The sequence below is a fragment of the Euprymna scolopes genome, chromosome 45, assembly GCF_053919585.1.
Source record: "Euprymna scolopes isolate OS-2025 chromosome 45, ASM5391958v1, whole genome shotgun sequence".
NCBI classification, from domain to species: domain Eukaryota; kingdom Metazoa; phylum Mollusca; class Cephalopoda; order Sepiida; family Sepiolidae; genus Euprymna; species Euprymna scolopes.
In genome coordinates this window covers 25,880,073-25,905,820 of record NC_136526.1, presented here as the reverse complement: position 1 = coordinate 25,905,820, position 25,748 = coordinate 25,880,073, and the positions used below count along the sequence as shown (strand labels likewise).

General features: G+C 32.7%; 1 protein-coding gene across 3 annotated transcripts in view; it reads left to right on the top strand.

Moving 5' to 3' along the window:
* The window catches only part of LOC145269297 (pyruvate carboxylase, mitochondrial-like), a 402,794-nt gene that overhangs the window by 216,961 nt on the left and 160,085 nt on the right, over positions 1-25,748 (top strand). For all 3 annotated transcript variants that reach the window (XM_080124986.1, XM_080124984.1, XM_080124985.1), the window contains exons 4-5: positions 2,145-2,310; positions 25,569-25,714. In XM_080124986.1, coding sequence (XP_079981112.1) covers positions 2,145-2,310; positions 25,569-25,714 — 312 coding nt within the window. The remainder of the gene's footprint in view (positions 1-2,144; positions 2,311-25,568; positions 25,715-25,748) is intronic.

Here is a 25,748-nt window from a genome sequence, read left to right as displayed (position 1 = left end):
ACAACCCATTTCTCCCTTCCTTTTAAGTTGACAAAAAAAACTTTAAAATTACTTTTAGTTTGTACTCCTAGGTTCCCTATTTTGAGTATAAAGATATTATTTACACTCAAATAGATGGAGTTTTTAAGAATTCCGTTCTTGAATCGATTTTCAGTGAGGTTTACATAAGTGACAATTTATAACACAAGTAAACCCTCTATATATGCACAGTATGTTGCTTACATACTCATTGTAGCCGACAACAACAAACAAATATTAATACTTAAGAATATTTTCCAAGATAACTCCATACTCAAATTCACTATAAAACTAAATGAGAATAACAATTTCTTTCCTTGACGTTTCCATAGATACTTCCAACAACACATTCCACACCTCCAACAACAAAAACCAGCTTAAATTATTACCGTGTAAATTTTAAGAGCAAATGCGCTCACTATTACAAAAAAGCCATAATCAAAAACCTTCTTAACCGCACTAACCTAATCTCTTTCAAATCATATTCCAATCCAGCAAAAATATTAACAAATATTAACAGATTCAAATTAGATAGTTAGAATTAAAGTATGATATATCAGCTTAAATACCATAAAGTCCAACTTTTAATATCTTGTTTATGAACTGATTTATTAATTAGCTTTCATAAAATAGGTAAATCTTTTAAATGAGATTATTTTCTGTGCTGCAAATGTACCTTGTTGGCTTGTTTGTGATGTTCTTTTCCTTGTACGGCCAATTTATTCCGTGGGATCACCACTGAGAAGCATTCACTATCTTAAATTTACTGAATTCAAAGCAACTGCAAGGTTTTGCTTGCTGGGCAGTGATTTGCAATAGGGAAAAGTTGCTCAGAGTTCGGGGTTTTTCTAGGTAATTTACATGCATGACCACTGAGAGATTAGGATTTAAGTAGTTTTGTTAGCGTTGTTCTGATGTTTGAACAAGAGATCCTTGTGAATTTTAGACCTTATTTTGTTATAAATGATTTCTTAGTTTCTTATATTTTGACCTAAAATGGATGCTGAGTTTGACCTGAAATTTATTCCGACATTTGATGAGACTGGAGCTGTGCTTGAGTAGATCAATAAATCGAAATCGATCTAAAGTGAAATAGCTTGATTGTAGCATCTTTTTGTCACCTAACTGAATAAGTTAATTATACTATTTGCATTCTTCGGAATACTGAGTGTCATTTTCACAGCGTTTCGGTCGATGTAATTTCCGCCCTTCTTCAGGTGCATCTTGTCAAACTCAGAATGTTTCTGTCAAACTCAGAGATTTGGATGGAATTATGAACAAAACCTTCCCAAGTTTGACAAGATACACCTGAAGAAGGTCAAAGGTTACATTGTGAAAATGACACTGAAGATGAGAACAGTAGTCTGAAGAATCTAAATAATACGAATAACCAATCCTCATCTCAAAAAGTCACAAGCATAACTGAGTAAGTGTTTGCAGTTTATTAACAACTGATTAATGAGATATCCAAGGAAATCCGAATTAAAGAAACATCATTTTTGAAAGATTTCCTTGCAAACTTTTGTTTCACATATCAGTGTTAATCTAATGGATGACTTAATGATTGAACAAATGAAGCAGCATGTCTATTGCATTGCTAGAAACTACTTCATAGCACAGCTGAGAAGTATAACCATAAGCTTATTGACAATTGTATGGCAGATATGATGAGCAAGGACCTGGTTTCAATGGTGGAAATAATCTTGACTTAGTTTGTCTTTGCCTAACTGCAATGTAGAAAAGCATAAAGTACACATTGAAACTAGTTGATATTAATGGAAGTCGCAAAAGGAATTGTAAGGCTAAAATAATTGAACTTTATTGTTACAGTATTGAAAATGGTGCTGGAGAAAAGTCTATTATGTGATAAAGCTCTAGTGGCAAACATGTTGCATTTAATATGAAGAGTATACACTTTAATAACCTTTAACACTTGCTCAAGAGACTTTAAAACACTTAAAAACAACAAAAAAAAACAATAGTTTATTTACCTAAGAATTGGATAGATGTATGAGGATGCATAGTTCTGTGTCTAATAGTGTTGCCTGAGGTCTGTATTTTCTGAATGTTTTTTTGTTTTCGTTTTATGTTGAATATTCTAACATCAACTTTACTTTTTATTTTAGGAAAACCATGTTGATGCCATCCACCCTGGTTATGGTTTTTTGTCAGAGAGGTCAGACTTTGCACAGGCCTGTCTGGATTCTGGCATTAAGTTCATTGGACCCAGTCCCCGAGTTGTCCAGCAAATGGGTGATAAGATTGAAGCCCGACAAGCAGCAATCAATGCAGGTTAGAAAAAGAGATCCTTGAAACGTCCTTCAATAAACTTTTTCAGTGACAAAAAAAAATGAGATTTGTAAAATTATTCCTGTGATCAGCAAAGTGAAGGTGCTGTTGTTTTAACCAGAACTCCTGCTATATGAGTCATTCAATTTTGAAGATCTTTTTATGCCTTCATTATTTGTGTCACTATGGAGTAGCAATGCACATGGACGATAAAAGGCTTTGCATGATCAGATTTCAAGAGGTTCTGCTAAAATTGTCATATTTTAAAAACCAAAGCACTTTAAGTCCTCAAAATACTACCATTTTGATTGGAAATGAATATACTTTCAAATGAATTAATTAATAACATACCTTATAGATTTTTAGAGTTTTAAGTAAATAAAGAGATAAAAATCTGAACATCATTAAAACAGCGTTTTTGGTTAAGTTTTCTAACACCCCTCCTCCCCGATTTGTAGATACTGCGTTAGTCTTTAGAATTTTGTCCTGAAATTTGGAGACCAACCAGAAATGTCACTTTTAATAGTTTCAGGTGTCCGAAATGTAATTGACCACTTGTTTTTTTTGTTCTGTTAAAAAAAGACTTCAACATGACGAGTATTGAAAATTTTGAACAATTTCCTTCAGACATGCACTGTTAAATAAAACAATGTTTTTACTGTCTTTATCCATTAAAAATGTAATTGTATGTTGTTTCTCTTGTAGTAGCTTAAAATTAATACCCGGAAAAAAAATCGTTTTGAGTTTAAGTGTAGACTGTCTTATAGTATTAGTAATAGCAGTATCATCAACAATAGCATGGGGGTAAATGTTGTTGATTTTTATTACAGATCGAATTTTTTAACTGAAAATCTGATTATAAAAATACATTTTTTTTTCATGTTTAGCGATTTTGTTATCAACCATATGAATATTTTTAAAATTTGCCCATTGGTCAAATTTTAAAAATATTGTGTTTTGCTTTGAACAACCAAACATGTGCACTGTAATATGATTTTTTTCAGCTCACATGTATGAGCAGTACACCCCACCCCTCTATATGCTTTTAATTTTGGTCTTTTATAAAATGTTTTCAGTGGATTATTGTTGAATGGAAACTAATATACCTGATTATCAAAAAAAAAAAAAAAAACGAAAGAAAGACAAGCAAAATCTTATTTTTGTATATTACTGATTAACATTTTATTTTCATATAGAACATATTAACATTTTATTTTTGTAAAGAACAAATTGACATTTTATTTTTGTATAGAACAAATTAACATTTTATTTTTGTAAAGAACAAATTGACATTTTATTTTTGTATAGAACATATTAACATTTTATTTTTGTAAAGAACAAATTGACATTTTATTTTCGTATAGAACATATTAACATTTTATTTTTGTATAGAACAAATTAACATTTTATTTTTGTACTAGCGGGGGTACCCGGCGTTGCCCGAGTGTTTGTTTCAGGGACGGGGGGGGGGGAGTTTAAAAAAATGTTATGGTAGGTAAGTAGGAAGGATCAAACCCGGAGTCATGAGTAAAAGTAGGAAAATAAAGTGTGAAAAAAAAACAAAAAAAAAAACATCTGCAACGTTAACAGTTCGGCCACCAAGAAAAGTCCATTCCAGTTGTTTAGGAAAAAAAAAAAAAAAACGACTACGGTAGGTCGGCGCGAACGTGAAAATATAATGTGAATTGTCCAGCACGCTAACCACTACGCCACAGAGCACTGCAGCTTAGTTTAGTGATTTTAAATAACTTCACATGAAAGAACTACGAAGCCAAACCGGTGTTCTCTTCTCAACTGTTCCTTGTGAACGATCCCCAAACGGTGTTAAGTGGTGGCAGGGGGAGGAGGAATTTATTAGAGAGAAAATATTTTACCACTTCCATTGATCTTAACCGATTTTGGCCGTGACTTCTCAGCAGAAAAAGTATAGAAATCTAAGATTATCGAGGAATTTGAGAAATAATAAGCCTATAACACACCTCAGATATTGTTCTGCCGTTTGTGCATATTATATTTGCATGAAATATCTTGATTTTTAATCCTATTAATGTCAAAATCAGACGGGAAAAAATGAGTTCATTTTATTTATATAGAGATATGTAGAGGCCAGAAAGGAGTTATCTCCCTTTCGCTCAGACTTTGCATAAGTGGAGTTATCCCCCTTATAAAAGGACAGAGGAATCGCCATTAGTTGTTTACACTCGTTCACGGCGACACGCTGTCGGATTGTAAAACCAGCTTGCTTAACGCAAACCTTACATGGCGCTACGAACATATTGTCACTTTAAAACGTGAAATACTTATATCGCAACATTGAACTAAAGATATCGTTACACTATGGAACAAGAAAGCGTTCTCTTATTACGTCAACTAGTCGAGTTACAAAAAGAAAACATCGAATTACGGAAGGACATCTTATACGGACGAGCGAACACGCCGCAAACAAAAAAAATGCAGCGACCTTCTATAGGTCTGGACTCAACAGATAGCGAATGGGCACTCTTTTTAGACACCTGGTCACGGTACAAGGAGATGTGCAGACTCGAAAATCCAGCTGCAATTCGGAACGAACTGCGAGAAGCATGCACACCGGAAACGAACAGGTTACTGTTTGAGCTCGCTAGACCAGAACGACTCAACAATGCGACAGAGGAATACCTTCTTCATCAAATACGACTGGTGGCCGTTCGAGACTTACACAAGGAAGTCCACTGACAAACGTTTCACTCCATGAAGCAAAATGAGGGTGAGTCAGTGACCCATTTTTTATCGAGGTTACGTGGCCAGGCGAAATTTTGTGAATTTCGTATTCAGTGTCCGAACGAACCCACTTGCCGGCAGCAGGTTAATTACTCAGACGATATGGTTGCCGGGCAAATGATGGCAGGGTTAAGAAATATCGAACACCAGAGAAGGGTACTGGCAGAGGCAGCTACACTTCCTACCTTGGATCTAAAGTTTTCACGGTTGGTTTGCCTGGAGGCAACAGACGAGGCAACTCCACACTTTTCCGATACCACACAACCTCTCGCGATGTCTGGGGTACAAAGGTCGAATCAAGTACAACAAATGCATGAGGCAAAGGCCCTGTCGACCCCACGGGACACCAAACCTTGCAACTGTTGCGGAAAAACATCACACCGAGGTGGATCGATGAACCGGAAAGATTGCCCAGCAGTGGGACTCAAGTGCCACTTTTGTGGAATAGTAGGGCACATTAAAAAGGTGTGCCGGAAAATTAATAGGTCCAAAACGGAGGCTATAAAAAGCGGGGAGTCGTTCATGTTTTGCACCACGGATAAAGCTCCTACTCACAGACACAATGAGAGACAACCGGCAAACATTCCTCACCTTGAGTGGAATGGGAAACAGTTCCAGGTGGGCGATCCAGAACCGCCCTCCTCAGTTACAGCAGAGGTAACTGTAATGAACAAGTGCCATGCGACCTTTGGAAGGGTGCCAAAGAAGCCGATGAAAGTGAGCACCCACGCCATCCAAGCCTTCGCGGACACAGGAGTCCAAACTTGCTCTGTTGGCCCCGAGATTCAAGGACTCCTCGGGTACCCAAATGGGTACTTGGTTCCAACTACCCATCGGATAAGGGGTATAACAAATAGCCAGTTACACATCAAGGGGGTCCTGTTCTTACATATTAAGGTGGGATCAAGAGAAACACGACAGGCAGTGTATGTGTCTGACAACACATCCGGGCTCTACTTATCACAAACGGCACTTAAAGAGCTGAAATTATTGCCATCCAATTTTCCTACATCATTATCGCAAAGCAGCTCAGCGGGAACAGAAGAGACGGCCCCTTGCGGGTGCCTGCGCAGAGCACCGGCTCCGAAGAAACCAGCAGCAATCCCATTGGAGCCAACCGACATTAACAGAGAAAAATTGGAGCAATGGCTAAAGGAACATTTCAAGGCCAGTGCATTCAATACCTGTCCACACCAACCACTCCAAGTAATGAAGGGTAAACCCTTAGAAATAAAATTCCTCCCAGATGCGACACCGACGGCAATCCACACACCAATACCTGTCCCCCATCATTGGAAGGAAAAGGTGAAACAAGATATAGACCATGACGTGGCACTGGGGATAATCGAACCCGTACCGGTAGGCACACCAACTACTTGGTGCTCGAGAATGGTGGTCACACCAAAAAAGGATGGGTCCCCAAGGCGGAACGAGGCGACCATGAGGGAGACGCCCCACACTTCGTCCCCATTCAATCAGGTCTCGGTAATACTTGCACATACCAGGAAGACTGTACTCGATGCGTGGAACGGTTACCACAGTTTACCGCTGTCTCCAGCTGCACGAAACGCCACCACGTTCATCACTGAATGGGGTCGATACAGGTACTATTGAGCTCCTCAAGGATTCCATGGATCAGGAGATGGCTACACCCGTCGATTTGATGATATCACCATGGACATGGCTCGAAAAACTCGGTGTATAGATGACAGTCTCCTGTGGGACAACTCAATGGAATCCTCATTCTGGCACACAATTGAATATATAAACCACTGCGCCGATAGAGGGATTGTGTTTAACCCAGACAAGTTTCACTTTGCTGACATGGAAGTGGAGTTCGCAGGGTTTCAAGTAACAGCGAACGGGGTCAAACCCACAAGAAGAATGACTGAAGCCATCCTGAGCTTCCCCACCCCGACAAATATTACTGGGGTTAGGTCCTGGTTCGGACTCGTAAACCAAGTCTCCTATGCATTCTCACAAACGGAAGTTATGGCCCCATTCCGAGAGTGGCTGAAAACAAAGGACAGGAAATTTTATTGGGATGAGACATTGGAACAGATATTCCAAGAATCGAAAAAATAATAGTGAAAAGGATTGAAAAACGCATCGAAACGTTCGAAATGAACAGAGCAACAGGACTCGCGACAGACTACAGCAAAACAGAGATATTGTATTTTCTGTTTCAAAAGCACTGTAGATGTGAGGGGGAATTAAACATGAGTTGTGGGGATGGCCATTGGAAACTCATCCTGGCGGGATCCCGTTTTACCAACGACGTGGAATCACGATATGCACCAGTGGAAGGTGAAGCCTTGGCTCTGATCTATGGGTTGGAATCATGCCGCATGTTCATACTCGGATGCCCAGACTTGGTGATTACAGTGGATCACTTACCACTCGTAAAGATATTTTCAGACCGAGCCCTGGAGAATATAAAAAACCCACGCCTGTTAAACTTCAAGGAAAAGTCACTCATGTATAAATTCAAGATAAAACATCGACCGGGGAAACTCAACTTGGCCCCTGACTGTGCATCTCGGTACCCAGCGGGCACCCCACCAAGAGACCAGGACCAATCCATTGACACCGCAGTCAAAGCCGCCCTAACATCGATGTACGAGAATGATACTATGTTAAGAGCCATCACATGGGGAAGGATTGTGGCTGCGGTAGCCACAGACGAAGAATGCAGGACTTTGAAAGAACTGATTCAAAATGGCTTCCCCCAGTCACGTAACAATATCCCAACCGTAGTTCGAGTCTTCTGGCCTATGCGGGAGGAGTTATATTGCCTGGAAGGAGTGATCATCAAGGGGAACAAAATCCTAATACCTCGACAACTCCGCGCAGAGGTATTGGAATCTCTTTATTCCGCTCATCAGGGTGTGAACGGAATGCTGGCGAATGCGAGACAACGACTATTCTGGCCAGGGTTGGATGCTAACATCAGGCAAACAAGAGCCCAGTGCCGCACGTGCAATGAAATCGCACCATCTCAGCCCAGGGAACCCTTGATGTCCCCAGCAGACCCGGAATTTCCATTCCAACAAGTGGTGGTTGACTTCGTCCAGATGCAGGGTAGACACTTTATGGTATACGCAGACAGGTATACGGGATGGGTTGAAGTGGCCCTAATGACGTCGGGAAGAGCCAAGACGGTGTGTGATACCTTGAGGACTTGGTTCTGTACCTATGGCGTACCGGAAGAGATTTTGTCGGATGGTTGACCACCATTTGAATCCCAGGAATACGACTCCTTTTTGAGGAATTGGGGCATATGAAAACGTACCTCATCAGCGCATTATACCCAAGGCAACGGCCGCGCAGAGTTAGCCGTCAAAACCGCAAGACGTATACTGGCGGACAATATGGACAGTTATGGACGCCTGTGCCATGATCGGGCGGCCTGAGCACTACTGACCCATAGGAACACGCCTATCCAAGATCTGGACATGTCCCCGGCCATGATGCTGTATGGTCGGGTCATTAAAGACCACCTTCCTGTCCTGCGGGACAAATACCAGGTTCGAAAACAGTGGACAGAAATAGGCAAATTAAGCGAAGTGGCAATGGCCAAAAGACACATGAGGAACGAGCAGTATTACAACCAACATTGTCACCCACTCCGGGAACTCCAGGTAGGAGATTACGTCCAGATCCAGAACCAGGACGGGAACCACCCACGTCGATGGACAAAGACGGGGAGAATCGTGGAGACCCAGGGGTACCGACAGTACCGAGTCCGGGTCGATGGAAGTAGCAATGAAAAAATTGAAATAGCTTGAAATATTTCAATATTGGTATGCATAGAATGAGCTAAGAAAGAATCTTTTTAAATTTTTAAAATCTGATTAAAATTAAGGAAGTTATGGCTATTTTTGTGCCTCACACGTTTGGATATTTTTCCCTCTTTAAGACCATATGCGTTTCGTCACATTTTTTACACTACTTTTTCAGTAAAAATGTCATATCTTTGTTAAAACACAAGACTAAGAAATGAAATTTACCATATAAGTGTATTTTTGTACAAGGAATCAGAATATGCAACTGAAAATCTCCCAAAGTTTATGGTTTCCAAATAATCTGCAGTAAATGTGCATAAATATGCAGCAATTCTTTAAAAATGCCATGTATCCATAAACAGAAAAGAAGTTGGAGAACTCAAAGTTGAATTGTAATGTGCTTTATGTACAAAAAACTTAAATCTAAACATAAGACCATTTAAAAATGAATATATTGCAATATTTCTTTGGTATTATTGTAGATTAACACCTTCTGTTTAACCCCACTCAACTCCTTCTGACCACCCCTCCAAAATGTGATTCTACCTTTTTAGGAAATTATGTATAAAATGCCATGAAAAACTTTAATGAAAGATAAACAAATTATTTTAGAATTGAATGTAAAATAATTTCCTATTACAGGTCATTCTAGCATTTCAGGGCAGTTAACTGTTTTTTTTTTCTATGGGAAAATATGCATGCTTTTTTTTTTTTTTTTTTTTTTTTTAAGATGATTATGTGTAGTTTTAAGAGGGTTTCTATGCAATGAGAATATGGGGAGGGTTGCCATTCGGACTTTGAATTAATTGTAGGGCTAAGGAAAATTATGTGTGAACATACTGAAAACTTGACAGAGACAAAGCTAACAAAAACAATATTAGAGGGGGGAGCGGTTAGTTTCACAAAAATTTAATGTAAAATAGTTCATCATTTCCTGGCCATTCTAGCATTTTAGGACAGTTAACCAATTTATTTTTATGTGTATTTTTCTTTAAGGAAGGATCTATTTTTTGTTTGTTTGTTTTAGATGCTTGTATGTGGCTTACAGAGGTATTTTGTTGGGGGGGGGCTTGCCACTCGAACTTAGTGTTATTATTAGGGTTAAAGAGTGTTTTAGGAGGAGACTTGCCACACATAATTTGTATTAGAGGTGAAGTTAAGAGAGCTTTTTTTCAAAGAGAGCGTTCAAAAATTTGTTGATTTCTATTTTCGAGGTTGAAGGTGTTAATTCCATAGGCCGTTTATACTACGCTGGAGCAGGTTGTAAAAATATCTTTCGCTTAATAAGTAGAAAAAAAAATAACGAAATAAAAAGCTTCCTAATTGTAGTTTGATGTGTTTTCTAACTGCTTGTAAAATTTCAAGAATATTGATATAGATTTTGAGGGTTTGTATTACTATACACAGATTCGAAAAAGTTGTCAAAAAAACAAATATATAACAAATAAATGTTATCAAAAGCAAGTTACTTTTCTACCTAACTGGATAATTTTTTAGTGTTTTTATTTAATCTAACATGTTTATTCAGCTTGAAAACAGTGTTTACCGATGTTTTGGAAAATTTTAAATGGCGCACGCGCCCGACTCTCTTGAAACGGTAAGTTTGGGGAAAAGAGTTAAAAATAAAAAAGTAGACAAAATACTGCTAGAAACTCGCTCAATATATGTTACCGTGACATAGGCTGACATATATTCGGTGAGTTTTTAACAGTATTTTGTATAGTTGTTTTTTATTTTTAACTCCTTTTCTCAAACTTACCGTGTCAAAGAGAGTCGGGCCGGGCGCCATTTTTAATTTTCCAATACATCGGTAAACACTGTATGTTTTTCGAGCTGAATAAACATGTTACATTGAATAAAAACACAAAAAATATATCCAGTTTGGTAGAAAAGTAACTTATCTTGCCTTTGATAACATTTGTTTTTTGACAACTTTTTCGAATCTATGTATAAACGAGATTTTGATACTTATTTTGATTTTGAAAAAAAACATTTGTGGCTGTTTGCAGTAAAACATTGTTTTAATTCGTTGTTCAAAACTAATTTAAAGAATAAAAGTGCATGCAAGCTATATATCTACAAAAGTTTATTTTGTTTTTTTAACTATGTTTTTAAATTTGACGAGCAATGTGAGAAATTGCAACAGATTCATAATGCCGAATTGGTTGGGATTGTTGTTATTATACAGTCTGAAAACCGAATAGTTCTAAACTAATGTTATTCTGATAACAAAATAGCTCTCATTAAACATATAAGAATATTTATATTCATATTTTCATGTTTTTCTTAATTCGTTCTTGAATAAAAATTAAAGAACGCGTGTTGTTTATACACTGTGCTATTGCTGATTCTACAGGCTGGAGCTGCTGCTGCTTCTAGTAATACTAACTTCATTTGACCAAATTCGAGAAATAGAAACAATTTTTTTTTCGGGTAGGTCCTTTTAAATTATCAATTACCGCGGTCCTACTCAACATAAAATAATACTTTTAATTGATAAAGATAGTAAAAAGATTGATTTACTTACTACTGGGTGTCCGAAGAATTTTTTTTTCAAAATGTTCAATACTCTTCATATTAAAGTCTTATTTTTAACACGACAAAAAAAGAAATGGTCAAAAATATTTCGGACACTTGACAGTATTAAGATTAACACCTCTTCTAATTGGTTCCCAAATTTCATGATGAAATTCTTCATACAATCACGGTACGGACCTTTAGAAAACAGGGGGGGGTCATTACAAAACCTTACCAAAAACGCCATTTTATGACGTTCACATTTTTATCACTTTATTTGCTTAAAACTCTTAAAATATATAATGTACATTCATATTTATTAATTCATTTGAAAGTATATTCATTTCCGAACAAAACAGTAGTAATTTGAAGACTTGAAGTGCTTTGGTTTAAAAAATATGGCTATTTTAGTAGAACTACCTTGAAATCTGTGATTATCCAAAGCGTTTTTTCGTCCGTGTGTATTACTAATGGAAGCAATCGAGTGACATTGCGCAACCGTCGGTTTCTCCGCAAAATACACCCGGTAGTGGATGGCCCTCGTAACATCAGACAAGAAATCCCGAACCCACCTATAAATGTGGAGACCCCACAGGCACAACCTCCGGAGAAGGCAATGGAGGTGGAAGAACACGCCGACACGGAATCCCCAAGCGTGCACAAGGAAGAAATGGAAGTGGAAGATACCACGGGAGGAGATACCCAAAAATACAATCCTCCTCCGTTAAGGGAACCGTCAAGTCGGAGGACGAGAGCCCCAAGGGGTTTGTCGCTGCAAATGCGGGGGAAATCGCACGAGTATTTCTCCACATGAAAGATGACCACAACAACTTGCTTTTGTGGTCACGAGGGGGAGGGGCATGTAGAGGCCAGAAAGGAGTTATCTCCCTTTCGCTCAGACTTTGCATAAGTGGAATTATCCCACTTATAAAAGGACAGGCGAATTGCCATTATTTGTTTACACTCGTTCACGGCGACACGCTGTCGGATTGGAAAACCAGCTTGCTTAACGCAAACCTTACAGTATAGAACAAATTAACATTTTATTTTTGTATAGGACCAATTAACATTTTATTTTTGTATAGGACCAATTAACATTTTAATTTTGTAAAGGACAAATTAACATTTTATTTTCATATAGGACTGATTAACGTTTTATTTCCATATATGACTGATTAACATTTTATTTTCATATAGGACTGATTAACCTTTTTATTTTTGTATAGAACAAATAACCATTTTATTTTCATATAGGACTGATTAACCTTTTTATTTTGGTATAGAACAAATCACCATTTTATTTTCATATAGAACAAATTAACATTTTATTTTTGTATAGGACTGATTGATATTTTATTTTCATACAGGACTGATTACCATTTCAGTTTCATATAGGACTGATTAACATTTTATTTTTGCATAGAACTGCCAACATTTTATGTTCATATTGGATTGATTAACATTTTATGTTCATATTGGATTGATTAACATTTTATTTTCATACAGGACTGATTAACATTTTATTTTCGTATATGACTGATTAACATTTTATTTTCGTATATGACTGATTAACAGTTTATTTTCGTATATGACTGATTAACAGTTTATTTTCGTATATGACTGATTAACAGTTTATTTTCGTATATGACTGATTAACATTTTATTTTCGTATATGACTGATTAACATTTTATTTTCATATAGGACTGATTAACATTTTATTTTCATATAGGACTGAATAACATTTTATTTTCATACAGGACTGATTAACATTTTATTTTCATACAGGACTGATTAACATTTTATTTTCATACAGGACTGATTAACATTTTATTTTCGTATATGACTGATTAACATTTTATTTTCATACAGGACTGATTAACATTTTATTTTCATACAGGACTGATTAACATTTTATTTTCATACAGAACTGATTAACATTTTATTTTCATACAGGACTGATTAACATTTTATTTTCGTATATGACTGATTAATATTTTATTTTCATACAGGACTGAATAACATTTTATTTTCGTATATGACTGATTAACATTTTATTTTCATACAGGACTGATTAACATTTTATTTTCGTATATGACTGATTAACATTTTATTTTCATACAGGACTGATTAACATTTTATTTTCGTATATGACTGATTAACAGTTTATTTTCGTATATGACTGATTAACATTTTATTTTCATACAGGACTGATTAACATTTTATTTTCGTATATGACTGATTAACATTTTATTTTCGTATATGACTGATTAACATTTTATTTTCATACAGGACTGATTAACATTTTATTTTCGTATATGACTGATTAACATTTTATTTTCATACAGGACTGATTAACATTTTATTTTCGTATATGACTGATTAATATTTTATTTTCATACAGGACTGAATAACATTTTATTTTCATACAGGACTGATTAACATTTTATTTTCGTATATGACTGATTAACATTTTATTTTCGTATATGACTGATTAACATTTTATTTTCATACAGGACTGATTAACATTTTATTTTCGTATATGACTGATTAACATTTTATTTTCATACAGGACTGATTAACATTTTATTTTCGTATATGACTGATTAATATTTTATTTTCATACAGGACTGAATAACATTTTATTTTCATACAGGACTGATTAACATTTTATTTTCGTATATGACTGATTAACATTTTATTTTCATACAGGACTGATTAACATTTTATTTTCGTATATGACTGATTAATATTTTATTTTCATACAGGACTGAATAACATTTTATTTTCATACAGGACTGATTAACATTTTATTTTCGTATATGACTGATTAACATTTTATTTTCATACAGGACTGATTAACATTTTATTTTCATACAGGACTGATTAACATTTTATTTTCGTATATGACTGATTAACATTTTATTTTCGTATATGACTGATTAACATTTTATTTTCATATAGGACTGATTAACATTTTATTTTCGTATATGACTGATTAACATTTTATTTTCATATAGGACTGATTAAAATTTTATTTTCATATAGGACTGATTAACATTTTATTTTCGTATATGACTGATTAACATTTTATTTTCGTATATGACTGATTAACATTTTATTTTCGTATATGACTGATTAACATTTTATTTTCATACAGGACTGATTAACATTTTATTTTCGTATATGACTGATTAACATTTTATTTTCGTATATGACTGATTAACATTTTATTTTCATATAGGACTGATTAAAATTTTATTTTCATATAGGACTGATTAACATTTTATTTTCGTATATGACTGATTAACATTTTATTTTCGTATATGACTGATTAACATTTTATTTTCGTATATGACTGATTAACATTTTATTTTCATACAGGACTGATTAACATTTTATTTTCGTATATGACTGATTAACATTTTATTTTCATATAGGACTGATTAACATTTTATTTTCATACAGGACTGAATAACATTTTATTTTCATACAGGACTGAATAACATTTTATTTTCGTATATGACTGATTAACATTTTATTTTCATACAGGACTGAATAACATTTTATTTTCGTATATGACTGATTAACATTTTATTTTCATACAGGACTGATTAACATTTTATTTTCATACAGGACTGATTAACATTTTATTTTCGTATATGACTGATTAACATTTTATTTTCATACAGGACTGATTAACATTTTATTTTCGTATATGACTGATTAACAGTTTATTTTCGTATATGACTGATTAACAGTTTATTTTCGTATATGACCGATTAACAGTTTATTTTCGTATATGACTGATTAACAGTTTATTTTCGTATATGACTGATTAACATTTTATTTTCATATAGGACTGATAAACATTTTATTTTCATATAGGACTGATTAACATTTTATTTTCATATAGGACTGATTAACATTTTATTTTCATATAGGACTGATTAACATTTTATTTTCATATAGGACTGATTAACATTTTATTTTCATACAGGACTGATTAACATTTTATTTTCATATAGGACTGATTAACATTTTATTTTCATATAGGACTGATTAATATTTTATTTTCATATAGGACTGATTAACATTTCATTTTCATATAGGACTGATTAACATTTTATTTTCATATAGGACTGATTAATATTTTATTTTCATATAGGACTGATTAAAATTTTATTTTCGTATAGGACTGATTAACATTTTATTTTCATATAGGACTGATTAAAATTTTATTTTCATACAGGACTGGTTAACTTTTTATTTTCATATAGGACTGATTAACATTTCATTTTCATATAGGACTGATTAACATTTTATTTTCATATAGGACTGATTAACATTTTATTTTCATACAGGACTGATTAACATTTTATTTTCATATAGGACTGATTAACATTTCATTTTCATATAGGACTGATTAACATTTTATTTTCATATAGGACTGATTAACATTTTTATTTTCATATAGGACTGATTAACATTTTATTTTCATATAGGACTGATTAACATTTTATTTTCATACAGGACTGATTAACATTTCATTTTCATATAGGACTGATTAACATTTTATTTTCATATAGGACTGATTAACATTTTATTTTCATATAGGACTGATTAACATTTTATTTTCATACAGGACTGATTAACATTTTATTTTCATATAGGACTGATTAACATTTTATTTTCATACAGGACTGATTAACATTTTATTTTCATATAGGACTGATTAACATTTTATTTTCATATAGGACTGATTAACATTTTATTTTCATATAGGACTGATTAACATTTTATTTTCATATAGGACTGATTAACATTTTATTTTCATATAGGACTGATTAACATTTTATTTTCATATAGGACTGATTAACATTTTATTTTCATATAGGACTGATTAACATTTTATTTTCATATAGGACTGAATAACATTTTATTTTCATATAGGACTGATTAACATTTTATTTTCATATAGGACTGATTAACATTTTATTTTCATATAGGACTGATTAACATTTTATTTTCATACAGGACTGATTAACATTTTATTTTCATATAGGACTGAATAACATTTTATTTTCATATAGGACTGATTAACATTTTATTTTCATATAGGACTGATTAACATTTTATTTTCATATAGGACTGATTAACATTTTATTTTCATACAGGACTGATTAACATTTTATTTTCATATAGGACTGAATAACATTTTATTTTCATATAGGACTGATTAACATTTTATTTTCATATAGGACTGATTAACATTTTATTGTCATATAGGACTGATTAACATTTTATTTTCATACAGGACTGATTAAAATTTCATTTTCATATAGGACTGATTAACATTTCATTTTCATATAGGACTGATTAACATTTCATTTTCATATAGGACTGATTAACATTTTATTTTCATATAGGACTGATTAACATTTTATTTTCATATAGGACTGATTAACATTTTATTTTCATATAGGACTGATTAACATTTTATTTTCATACAGGACTGATTAACATTTCATTTTCATATAGGACTGATTAACATTTTATTTTCATATAGGACTGATTAACATTTCATTTTCATATAGGACTGATTAACATTTTATTTTCATATAGGACTGATTAACATTTTATTTTCATATAGGACTGATTAACATTTTATTTTCATATAGGACTGATTAACATTTTATTTTCATACAGGACTGATTAACATTTCATTTTCATATAGGACTGATTAACATTTTATTTTCATATAGGACTGATTAACATTTTATTTTCATATAGGACTGATTAACATTTTATTTTCATATAGGACTGATTAACATTTCATTTTCATATAGGACTGATTAACATTTTATTTTGCATAGAACTGCTAACATATCTTCATATTGGATTGATTAACAATTTATTTTCATACAGGACTGATTAACAGTTTATTTTCGTATATGACTGATTAACATTTATTTTCGTATATTACTGATTAACAGTTTATTTTCATACAGGACTGATTAACATTTTATTTTCATATAAAACTGATTAACAATTTATTTTCATATAGGACAGATTAACATTTTATTTTTGTATAGGACTGATTAACATGTTATTTTCATACAGGACTTAACATTTTATTTTCGTATGGTACTGATTAACATTTTATTTTCATGCAGGACTGATTAACAGTTTATTTTCATATAGGGCTGATTAACATTTTATTTTCATATAGGGCTGATTAGCATTTTATTGTCATATAGGGCTGATTAGCATTTTATTGTCATATAGGACTGATTAACAGTTTATTTTGTATAGGACTGATAGACATTTTATTTTTTTAAAGGACTTAAGATTTTATTTTCATATAGGACTGATTAACATTTTAATTTTTTATAGGACTGATTAACAGTTTATTTTGTATAGGACTGATTAACATCTATTTTGTATAGGACTGATTAACATCTATTTTGTACAGGACTGATTAACATCTATTTTGTACAGGACTGATTAACATCTATTTTGTATAGGACTGATTAACAGTTTATTTTGTATAGGACTGATTAACATCTATTTTGTATAGGACTGATTAACATCTATTTTGTACAGGACTGATTAACATCTATTTTGTATAGGACTGATTAACAGTTTATTTTGTATAGGACTGATTAACATCTATTTTGTATAGGACTGATTAACATTTTATTATTATACTAGTGAGTGGTACCCGTGGTTGCCCGGGTGTTTGGAGGTGTGTGTGTGTGTGTGCGTGTGTAAACTCTGGGTATGGGGGGTGGGTTTAAAATGAAAAAAATGTTTTGGTAGGTAAGTATGAGGATCGAACCCGAACCGTTGAGGCAAAGTTGTAAATTAAAGTGTGAAAAAAAAAATTGTTCAACGTTAACCATTGCCCCACTGCGAGATGCTAACGAAAACACGTATGAATTTATTTAATTACTTAGCAGGTGCCCGTTTTAATGAGTTAATGAGGTCAAGTTTGACTGCAGGATTGTATTCATTTACAAGAGTTTATAGGAAAAAGACTAACCCACATGTGGCGAGTGACAAATATTGAATATTTATCTTCTCGAACACGTGCAAATTAAATAGACAGGCGAGCTTCGGTGTTAACTGTGAGATATTACGATTTATATGTGATATAAAAAGTTTTAAAAAGTTGTGAAGCGAGCGACCATTTCTCTGAAAAAAGCCTTTTGTTGACATACAGAAAAAGCGAACACATACATACATACATACATTTTCGCTTTTATATATATAGTAATACTGATTAACATTTTATTTTGTATAGCACTGATTAACATTTTATTTTCATACAGGACTGATAAGCATTTTTTGGTATAGGCCTGATTAACAGTTTATTTTGTATAGGACTGATTAAAAATTTATTTTTGTATAGTACTGATTAACATTTTATTTTTATATAGGACTGATTAACATTTTATTTTTATATAGGACTGATTAACATTTTATTTTTATATAGGACTGATTAACATTTTATTTTTATATAGGACTGATTAAAAATTTATTTTTGTATAGTACTGATTAACATTTTATTTTCATATAGGACTGATTAATATTTTATTGTCATACAGGACTGATTAACATTTTATTTTCATATATGAGGGATTAACATTTTTTTTTATAAAGGGCTTATTAACATTTTATTTTCATATGGGACTGATTAACATTTTATTTTTGTATAATACTGATTAACGGTTTATTTTTATATATAATTATAATCAGTCCTACACAAAAACAAAATGTAAATCAGTCCTATACAAAAATAAAAGTTAAATCAGTCCTATACAAAAATAAAATGTTAATATTTTCATATAGGACTGATTAACATTTTATTTTTTATAGGACTGATTAACAGTTTATTTTGTATGAGACTGATTAACAGTTTATTTTGTATAGGACTGATTAACATTTTATTTTTTATAGGACTGATTAACAGTTTATTTTGTATGAGACTGATTAACAGTTTATTTTGTATAGGACTGATTAACATTTTATTTTTTATAGGACTGATTAACAGTTTATTTTGTATGAGACTGATTAACAGTTTATTTTGTATAGGACTGATTAACAGTTTATTTTGTATGAGACTGATTAACAGTTTATTTTGTATAGGACTGATTAACAGTTTATTTTTTATAGGACTGATTAACAGTTTATTTTGTATGAGACTGATTAACAGTTTATTTTGTATAGGACTGATTAACAGTTTATTTTGTATGAGACTGATTAACAGTTTATTTTGTATGAGACTGATTAACAGTTTATTTTGTATAGGACTGATTAACAGTTTATTTTCATATAGGGCTGATTAACATTTTATTTTCATATAGGGCTGATTAGCATTTTATTGTCATATAGGGCTGATTAGCATTTTATTGTCATATAGGACTGATTAACAGTTTATTTTGTATAGGACTGATAGACATTTTATTTTTTTAAAGGACTTAAGATTTTATTTTCATATAGGACTGATTAACATTTTAATTTTTTATAGGACTGATTAACAGTTTATTTTGTATAGGACTGATTAACATCTATTTTGTATAGGACTGATTAACATCTATTTTGTACAGGACTGATTAACATCTATTTTGTACAGGACTGATTAACATCTATTTTGTATAGGACTGATTAACAGTTTATTTTGTATAGGACTGATTAACATCTATTTTGTATAGGACTGATTAACATCTATTTTGTACAGGACTGATTAACATCTATTTTGTATAGGACTGATTAACAGTTTATTTTGTATAGGACTGATTAACATCTATTTTGTATAGGACTGATTAACATTTTATTATTATACTAGTGAGTGGTACCCGTGGTTGCCCGGGTGTTTGGAGGTGTGTGTGTGTGTGTGCGTGTGTAAACTCTGGGTATGGGGGGTGGGTTTAAAATGAAAAAAATGTTTTGGTAGGTAAGTATGAGGATCGAACCCGAACCGTTGAGGCAAAGTTGTAAATTAAAGTGTGAAAAAAAAAATTGTTCAACGTTAACCATTGCCCCACTGCGAGATGCTAACGAAAACACGTATGAATTTATTTAATTACTTAGCAGGTGCCCGTTTTAATGAGTTAATGAGGTCAAGTTTGACTGCAGGATTGTATTCATTTACAAGAGTTTATAGGAAAAAGACTAACCCACATGTGGCGAGTGACAAATATTGAATATTTATCTTCTCGAACACGTGCAAATTAAATAGACAGGCGAGCTTCGGTGTTAACTGTGAGATATTACGATTTATATGTGATATAAAAAGTTTTAAAAAGTTGTGAAGCGAGCGACCATTTCTCTGAAAAAAGCCTTTTGTTGACATACAGAAAAAGCGAACACATACATACATACATACATTTTCGCTTTTATATATATAGTAATACTGATTAACATTTTATTTTGTATAGCACTGATTAACATTTTATTTTCATACAGGACTGATAAGCATTTTTTGGTATAGGCCTGATTAACAGTTTATTTTGTATAGGACTGATTAAAAATTTATTTTTGTATAGTACTGATTAACATTTTATTTTTATATAGGACTGATTAACATTTTATTTTTATATAGGACTGATTAACATTTTATTTTTATATAGGACTGATTAACATTTTATTTTTATATAGGACTGATTAAAAATTTATTTTTGTATAGTACTGATTAACATTTTATTTTCATATAGGACTGATTAATATTTTATTGTCATACAGGACTGATTAACATTTTATTTTCATATATGAGGGATTAACATTTTTTTTTATAAAGGGCTTATTAACATTTTATTTTCATATGGGACTGATTAACATTTTATTTTTGTATAATACTGATTAACGGTTTATTTTTATATATAATTATAATCAGTCCTACACAAAAACAAAATGTAAATCAGTCCTATACAAAAATAAAAGTTAAATCAGTCCTATACAAAAATAAAATGTTAATATTTTCATATAGGACTGATTAACATTTTATTTTTTATAGGACTGATTAACAGTTTATTTTGTATGAGACTGATTAACAGTTTATTTTGTATAGGACTGATTAACATTTTATTTTTTATAGGACTGATTAACAGTTTATTTTGTATGAGACTGATTAACAGTTTATTTTGTATAGGACTGATTAACATTTTATTTTTTATAGGACTGATTAACAGTTTATTTTGTATGAGACTGATTAACAGTTTATTTTGTATAGGACTGATTAACAGTTTATTTTGTATGAGACTGATTAACAGTTTATTTTGTATAGGACTGATTAACAGTTTATTTTTTATAGGACTGATTAACAGTTTATTTTGTATGAGACTGATTAACAGTTTATTTTGTATAGGACTGATTAACAGTTTATTTTGTATGAGACTGATTAACAGTTTATTTTGTATGAGACTGATTAACAGTTTATTTTGTATAGGACTGATTAACAGTTTATTTTGTATAGGACTGATTAACAGTTTATTTTGTATAGGACTGATTAACAGTTTATTTGGTATGGGACTGATTAACAGTTCATTTTTGTATAGAACTGCTAATATTTTATTTTCATATAGGACTGATTAACATTTTACTTTGTATCGGACTGATTAACAGTCTATTTTGTATAGGACTGATTAATATTTTATTTTCATATACGACTGATCTCACGAGATCTCATCTTCCACTGCATACATATGCAAATGGAATGGAGTCAGTTTTCTAATAACATGCCTGTTGGCAGGGGGGTTAGCAGAACACATGTTGGAAGTTGAGAAAGTTGACAGTGACAAATTCTAGTTGAACTTTTGCTTATTGTGTTTGTTTTATTTTGTTTTGCTGTTGACCAGCTGATTTAACTGCAAGCTATTTCGGCATTATGGGGGAGAAGTTCGACCTTAAGTTAAACCAAAATTTGACGGCTCGACTCCAGTACTTGACTGGGTGGAGAAGGTGGAACTGCATTGCCTGTTGTCTAGTGTGAAGAGCATTGAACACGTGGTTCTGCTACGTCTGTCTGACGGGGCTCTTGCAGTATATCAACAGCTAAGTCCTGAGGAAAAACAGGATTATGTAAGGATCAAGTCAACATTATGCAAGGTGTTCGCTATCGACCCCGCCACTGCTTGGGAGCAATTGAGGCAAGAACCTTACATCCCGGCGAAACGGTTGACGTTTATTTGGCTGAGCTGACGAAGTTGATGGTGTTGTTTGGTGGGCTGCCTGAACGGGCCTTGGCATGCAAATGTTTAGCAGGACTTCCAACCGGAGCAAAGCAACTCTTGCGGGCTAGCTCAAGCATAGCTTCATTGTCTTTTAATGACCTGGTAGACTGGGCCACGACCGTGATGAAGAATACTTTTCAAATGAGAGAACTGGTAGTCGCTGCTGCACAGCCCACACCAAGTGATGATAGACCATCCCAGGGGCCTGGCCTGTGTTGTAAAGTCATGTGTTATAGGTGCAATGGCCACATTGCGAGGAACTGCCGGTAGCGACTGACAGCTGTTCACTGCTACCGATGTAATGAGACTGGTCATATGGCCTAGGATTGTGCGGGAAACGGGGTCCAGGACAAGGTGCCAGCATCGACCTCTTCCCCAAATAGAAATTAGACGAGGCGTTTCTGACCCTTCAGGTCTATATCAATGAGACATTGTGCTCAGCACTCCTTGACTTGACTTGAAAATTAAATGTTAGTTCAATCTTATACGGAAATGAAATGTATGCTAAGTTTCATACAAAAATGAAATGTAAGCTCAGTCTTATATGAAAATTAAATGTTAGCTCAATCTCATATGAAAATTAACTGTTAGCTCAGTCTGTTACTAAAATTAAATATTAGCTCAATCTTATACAAAAATGAAATTTCAGCTCAGTCTTACACTAAGATCAAGTCAGTCTTATTTGGAAATGAAATGTTTGCTCAGTCTTATTTTAAAATGAAACGTTAGCTCAGTCTTATTTGAAAATTAAATGTTTGCTCAGTCTTATTTGAAAATTAAATGTTTGCTCAGTCTTATTTGAAAATTAAATGTTTGCTCAGTCTTATTTGAAAATTAAATGTTTGCTCAGTCTTATTTGAAAATTAAATGTTTGCTCAGTCTTATTTGAAAATTAAATGTTTGCTCAGTCTTATTTGAAAATTAAATGTTTGCTCAGTCTTATTTGAAAATTAAATGTTTGCTCAGTCTTATTTGAAAATTAAATGTTTGCTCAGTCTTATTTGAAAATTAAATGTTTGCTCAGTCTTATTTGAAAATTAAATGTTTGCTCAGTCTTATTTGAAAATTAAATGTTTGCTCAGTCTTGTACGAAAATTTAATGTAAACTCAGTCTTATACGAAAATAAAAAGTTAGCTCAATCTTATATGTAATTAAGTGTTAGCTCACACTTATGCTAAAATTAAATGTTAGCTCAATCTTATACGAAAATCAAATGTTAGCTCAGTCTTATACTAAAATGAAATTTTATGTCAGTTTTATTTGAAAATGAAATGTTAACTCACTCATATAGAAAAATATAATGTAAGTTCAGTCTGATTTGAAAATTAAATGTTAGTGTAGGCTTATTTGATAATTGAATGTTAGCTCAGTCCTTTTTGAAAATGAAATGTCAGCTCAGTCTTATTTGAAAATAAAAAGTTTGCTCAGTCTTATTTGAAAATAAAAAGTTTACTCAGTCTTATTTGAAAATAAAATGTGAGCTAAGTCTTCTACTTAAATTAAATGTTTTATCCATTTTTATTAAATGACTTTTATTTACTGCTAATATTTACAAAACTATACTATATACATAGCAGAACTAGGGCAATAGAATTATAAATGAATAACACTGAACATTAATTTATTGTGAACTGTTTGAAAAATTAGGCATTCAAATATTTCAGCCTTTTGTCTGTTAGATATACAGTATTTCAAAATATCTTGTATTATTGATCTAAATAACATCCAATTTGACATAGAGAAATTTTTGCATTTATTCATTCAGATATATAGAAGGACTAGATATTTCTATTTTTAAACTATGGCTATAGTCAAATTTCTTTTTTTATATAAAATCAATTTTTGTTTAAATTTTGAAGATTATTTTTCTATTTTTTTGTTTCTGCAAGAAATTGTTATATCAGTTAAAAGAGTAAATAGTACAGGAGTTGATATTAAAAGAAATCAGAAGCAAAAAGAGTGAGACTGATAGGTGTAAAGGGAAAAGAGTTATCTGTTTCTGACAACAGGGAGTAACCAAGGATGATCTCCCGTGAACAGGAAGTAACCAGAGGGTGGTCTTCCCCAACAGCCATATATATAGAGGAGACATGGGGCCAACCATTTATTTTTTTTTATTTAGAATCTTAGCAACGAGCTGGAAGGACACATTTTCTCACTTCACATAACACTATTTACAGGATCCATATTGTAAAGCGTGGAAATGAATATGACGACAGTCGACATTGAATAAACTCACCAGCAAACATCATGGAGCAGGAAAACATGCATCTATTAAAGCAATTTATTTCAGAAAGAAATCACCAAGTTAAAAAAAAAAGATGCTTTGCAGTACATCCCAACATGTCACGAGTGAAAAACTGGAACAGTCCTCAATAAAACTGGATACCGTTGATGGAGAATAGGCATTGTTTTTAGACGCATTATGTGCAAATGGAAGACCCAGCCGTAATCTGAAATGAACTATGGGAAACATGTACAGCAAAAAAAAAACAAAAGAAACTGGTGGAAACAATGGAAAGAAGTAGGTGAACTAAGGGTGTTGGTTTTCTGGTACATGCAAATATGACCACGACAATTCATCCTGTGGCCATGGGGGAAAAGGGGCATGGATAGGTAAAAGAGTCGTTCTTGACAACAGGAAATAATGAGAGGTGATTTCCCTTGATAGCTATATATAAAAAAGACATGGGAGCAATCATTTGCTTTTTGTGTGGATGTTAGCAACGAGCTGGAAGGAAACATTTTTCTACTTTAAAATAAAAGATTTTGTGTTTGAAATTGTCATGTTTAATTATTTACCAATGAAATTTATTTTATATAAGCTATGGTCTCAATGGTGTTTTTCAATAATTTCGTTAATAGTAAGAAAAATATGTAATGCTTCGATAAAATGCAAACCTATTTTCTTTAGTATGACATGGGTGATGCTAATTAAAAATCCAAAATGTCTTTCCTCATTTTAGGTGTAATGGTTGTGCCAGGTACTGATGTTCCAGTAAAAAATGCAGAAGAAGCTGTTGACTTTTGTAAAAAACACGGTCTTCCTGTGATCTTTAAAGCCGCCTATGGAGGTGGTGGCCGTGGCATGCGGGTTGTCCGATCCTTGGATGTAAGCATGATGATATATTCTTATAGAAATAGAC